The following is a 4,420-nucleotide window of genomic DNA, read 5'->3' as shown; positions in this document are numbered from 1 at the left end:
CACTCACATGCTCACACTCACTCATAAACACACAGACACATACTCAAACACTCACATGCTCACACTCACTCATAAACACTCTGACACATACTCATACACTCATGCACACACACACACACACACTCACTCACACACACGCTCACACTTACACACATGCATGTACTCATGCTCACACTCACTCACACACACACACACACACCCACTCTCTCATGCACAAACTAATGCGCACTCACTCACAAACACACACTCATACACACGCTCACACTCACTCACACGCTCACACTTACACACACACACACACACACATGCTCACACTCACTCATAAACACTCTGACACATACTCATACACTCATGCGCACACACACACTCACTCACATGCTCACACTTACACACATAAATGTACTCATGCTCACACTCACTCACACACACACACACTCATGCACAAACTAATGCGCACTCACTCACAAACACACACTCATACACACGCTCACACTCACTCACACGCTCACACTTACACACACACACACACACACATGCTCACACTCACTCATAAACACACAGACACATACTCAAACACTCACATGCTCACACTCACTCATAAACACTCAGACACATACTCATACACTCATGCACACACACACACACACACACTCACTCACACGCTCACACTTACACACATGCATGTACTCATGCTCACACTCACTCACACACACACACACACACCCACTCTCTCATGCACAAACTAATGCGCACTCACTCACAAACACACACTCATACACACGCTCACACTCACTCACACGCTCACACTTACACACACACACACACACTCACATTTACACACACACACACACACACGCACTCACTGTTTTCCTGGGAGGAGTGTTTCTCTCCTGCTGGAATTCCTTTGAGGTTCCGTCCGATGTGAGATTCCAGCGGCTGTTTCCTCTCACATCCGCTCTAAAGATAGTGGCAGCTTTCCTAGAAACCCCTCCAGCACACACACACATACACACCTGTCTCCTGCTCTCCTTCATCACACACACACACACACACACATCAAAGCAGATGCTTTCCTGCTGGGATCGGCACGGCAGCTCACGGTGATGTCTTCATATGAGACACACACACACACACACACACACACGCTACACAAAACACACTGTACTGAAGAGGTCCGGAGTTTATCATCGTATAGATCTCAGTTCTCTTGCATAAGTTTAACCCAGAGTTTCCACCCAAACACCAGTTACTGCAGCAGTTTCAGTTGTTCAATGATTCTACCATCATGAACATTTTTCTCACTTATAAGTGAGTCTCATTAATTTTACTGAAAATAATTATTAAAATTTTTTGACTGGTAGTATATATATATAGACAGACAGAGAGCATATATAGAGCATTTACAGTAGTTCACAATGCTTGTAGTGAAATACTTAATTGAACGTTACTGTTTTTTCGCTTTTTTATTTGGATTTAAATGAGTTTTTCTAGTTTTATTAGTCATATTACATTTATTGTTATGCTGTCACACCCAGTGTTATTTTAGACCTATTTACTACTTTTATTAATATATAATTTATATAATATATAATTTTATATTTCATATTTTGGTTTAGATTTTTTTATTTTCAGTTTTCATTTAATTTCAGTTTAAGTTTCATTTTTATGTGCTTTTGTTATTTTATGAGTCTTTTCTTTTCATTTATCTTTATTTTAATTTTAGTTCTTCAACTTAAACTGATTTCATATAGTTCATATAAATATATAAAATACAAAATAAATGTAATACATTCTCCATTTTCATTTCAGTTTTATTTAAAGTTTTAGTAATTTTGTTGTTTTTTTATCATTACATATATGTGTGTGAGTGTGTGAGTGTGTGTGTGTGTGTGTGTGTGAGTGTGTGTGAGTGTGTGAGTGTGAGTGCCCATGTCCTCACTTTTCAAAACGCTTATAAATCACACAGAATGGAGTGTATTGAAAATCTGAAATAGCACAAAGTTTCCTGTGAGGGGTAGGTTTAGGGGTAGGGTTGGTGTAGAGCAATAGAATATACGGTCTGTACAGTATAAAAACCATTACGCCTATGGGATGTCCCCACTTTTCACAAAAACAAACCTGTGTGTGTGTGTGTGTGTGTGAGAGAGAGTGTGTGTGTGTGTGTGTGTGAGTGTGTGTGTGTGTGCGTGTGAGTGAGTGAGTGAGTGAGTGAGTGAGTGTGTGTGTGTGTGTGTGTGTGTGTGTATAATGTTTTTTTTATTAAATTCCAGATTTAGTTCTAATTATTTTAGTATTCTTGCAGAATCCTCCTTTACTTTTCTATACTGTCTCATACTAACCACAGTTTTAGTGTGTTAATAAGAATAAAGTTATTCATATAGCACCTGTCATACAGTCAAACCTAAATGTATTCAGACACTTCAACATTTCTCACATAATCACAGTTTATTGGCTATAGTTTAGAAAATGGTAATAAAATATGAGAAGAACTCAAGAGTTAAACTGAGTCAGAACAAACTCATCTTGATAATGTCAGATAACTTTGATAGAAAGGTATGGAATGAATTCGGTTGAATATCTATCAGATGTTACATTTAAGAACACAATTAGATAAAACCAATTCAGCTCAACTAATTACCAAGCAGTGCTTCATTCTGTTCAGTCTGTGGTGTAAAAAGATCACATTAGCAATTAAAGAGAAAACACTTGAGCAAAACATGCTCAGCTCAAAGTGTCTGGATAATTTTTGCTCACAAATGTTACTGGTAGTCCACTGTATGAAGAATTTTTGGGTATAATATGTCACAGTTTACTTTATTTTGCTATCCTCACTTACATAAATGAACTATAGTGTCCTGCACCCGCTAAGTAAAAAAACATCAAAAATTATATCTGCTGTCTGAATAATTTTTGGTTTGACTGTAGTTTACATACACAGCTCAACGGGTTTTGCAGTTTGAAGGAGTAACTGGTAAATTGGAGGAAACTGGTTATATGGGTAATGCTCATAGATCTGAATGTTCATCTCTCATCTCAAACATTACACAGATGCAGGAAGTCTGTAAGAACCGCAGCCTCTCAGGAGGTCATGACCTCTGACCTCAGTCAGTCGCATGAAAGGGGTCAGAGAGACGCACTGATCTCCACTAAACACTTCCTGTTCCTGTGTCCAGCTGTATGCCGCACTCTCCTCCACCTGTCTCTGAAGACGACCCACCACCCGCTCCCGAGTCATGTGACTCCTCCGGCCAGCGGGGGGCGACGGAGGACGGCTGTGATGCTCAGACGCCTGCGGTCGGACCGCTGAAGACCGACCCCGGCAAAGTGCCCAAATGGCTCAAACTGCCAGGTGTGTTCAAGAGTTTCATATTTCATATGTTTGATGTAATATATCGGCATCGCCCCGATATGAAAAGTTATGTCTTCATTATTGTTTATTTAATTCTAACAAATAGTTTTTTTTTTTTAAACTAACCAAAACTAAAAATAATTTGTTTATAATTTCCGCACAGGAGAGACTTGGTGTTGTTCCCAAACATAATATATCGGTTTCGGCTACTGGCCAAAATGAGTTGAAAAATATCGGATATCGGTAAAAATCCAATACCGTGCATCCCTAATTCTAATGTTTTTGCTCAACAAGGCTGCATTTATTTGATTAAAAAACAGTAATATTGTGAAATATTAATACAATTTAAAATAATTAAATAATTCATATTTTTATCGCAATTTTGACTTAATATTCTGAAATTCTGACTTTAGATCTTGCAATTCTGAATTTTATTTTATTTAAAAGTTCAGAATTAATATTTCCAATTCGTGCCCAAATGGATCAAACTGTCAGGTGTGTTCAAGAGTTTATTGCCGATTTCATATTTCATATGTTTGATTTCAGACAAACGCCACTAGAGAGCGCACTGACACTAGAGTTCAAACGTCTGGAGTCGTGAGATATTCTAATTAGGGATGCACGATATTATTGGAACGATATCGGAATCGGCTGATAATGGCTTAAAATGTAAATATCGGCATCGCCCCGATATGAAAAATTGTCTTCATTATTGTTTAATTCTAACAAATAAGTTTTTGTTCAAAACTAACCAAAACTAAAAATAATTTGTTTATAATTTCCACACAGGAGAGACTTGGTGTTGTTTCCAAACATAATATATCGGTATCGGCTACTGGCCAAAATGAGTTGAAAAATATCGGCATATCGGATATCGGTAAAAATCCAATACCGTGCATCCCTAATTCTAATGTTTTTGCTCAACAAGGCTGCATTTATTTGATTAAAAAACAGTAATATTGTGAAATATTAATACAATTTAAAATAATTAATTTATTCATATTTTTATCGCAATTTTGTCTTAATATTCTGAAATTCTGAGTTTAGATCTTGCAATTCTGAATTTTATTT

General features: G+C 37.4%; 1 protein-coding gene across 1 annotated transcript in view; it reads left to right on the top strand.

The window, feature by feature from the left end:
• The window catches only part of LOC107733045 (ASPSCR1 tether for SLC2A4, UBX domain containing), a 35,974-nt gene that overhangs the window by 26,460 nt on the left and 5,094 nt on the right, over nt 1-4,420 (top strand). Inside the window, exon 16 of the mRNA XM_016544549.1 lies at nt 3,174-3,349. Coding sequence (XP_016400035.1) covers nt 3,174-3,349 — 176 coding nt within the window. The remainder of the gene's footprint in view (nt 1-3,173; nt 3,350-4,420) is intronic.

The sequence above is a fragment of the Sinocyclocheilus rhinocerous genome, unplaced genomic scaffold (assembly GCF_001515625.1).
Source record: "Sinocyclocheilus rhinocerous isolate Xijiao unplaced genomic scaffold, SAMN03320098_v1.1 scaffold2235, whole genome shotgun sequence".
Taxonomy (NCBI): Eukaryota; Metazoa; Chordata; class Actinopteri; order Cypriniformes; family Cyprinidae; genus Sinocyclocheilus; species Sinocyclocheilus rhinocerous.
Note: the sequence above shows the minus strand (reverse complement) of the source record. Positions and strands in the feature narration are given on the sequence as shown.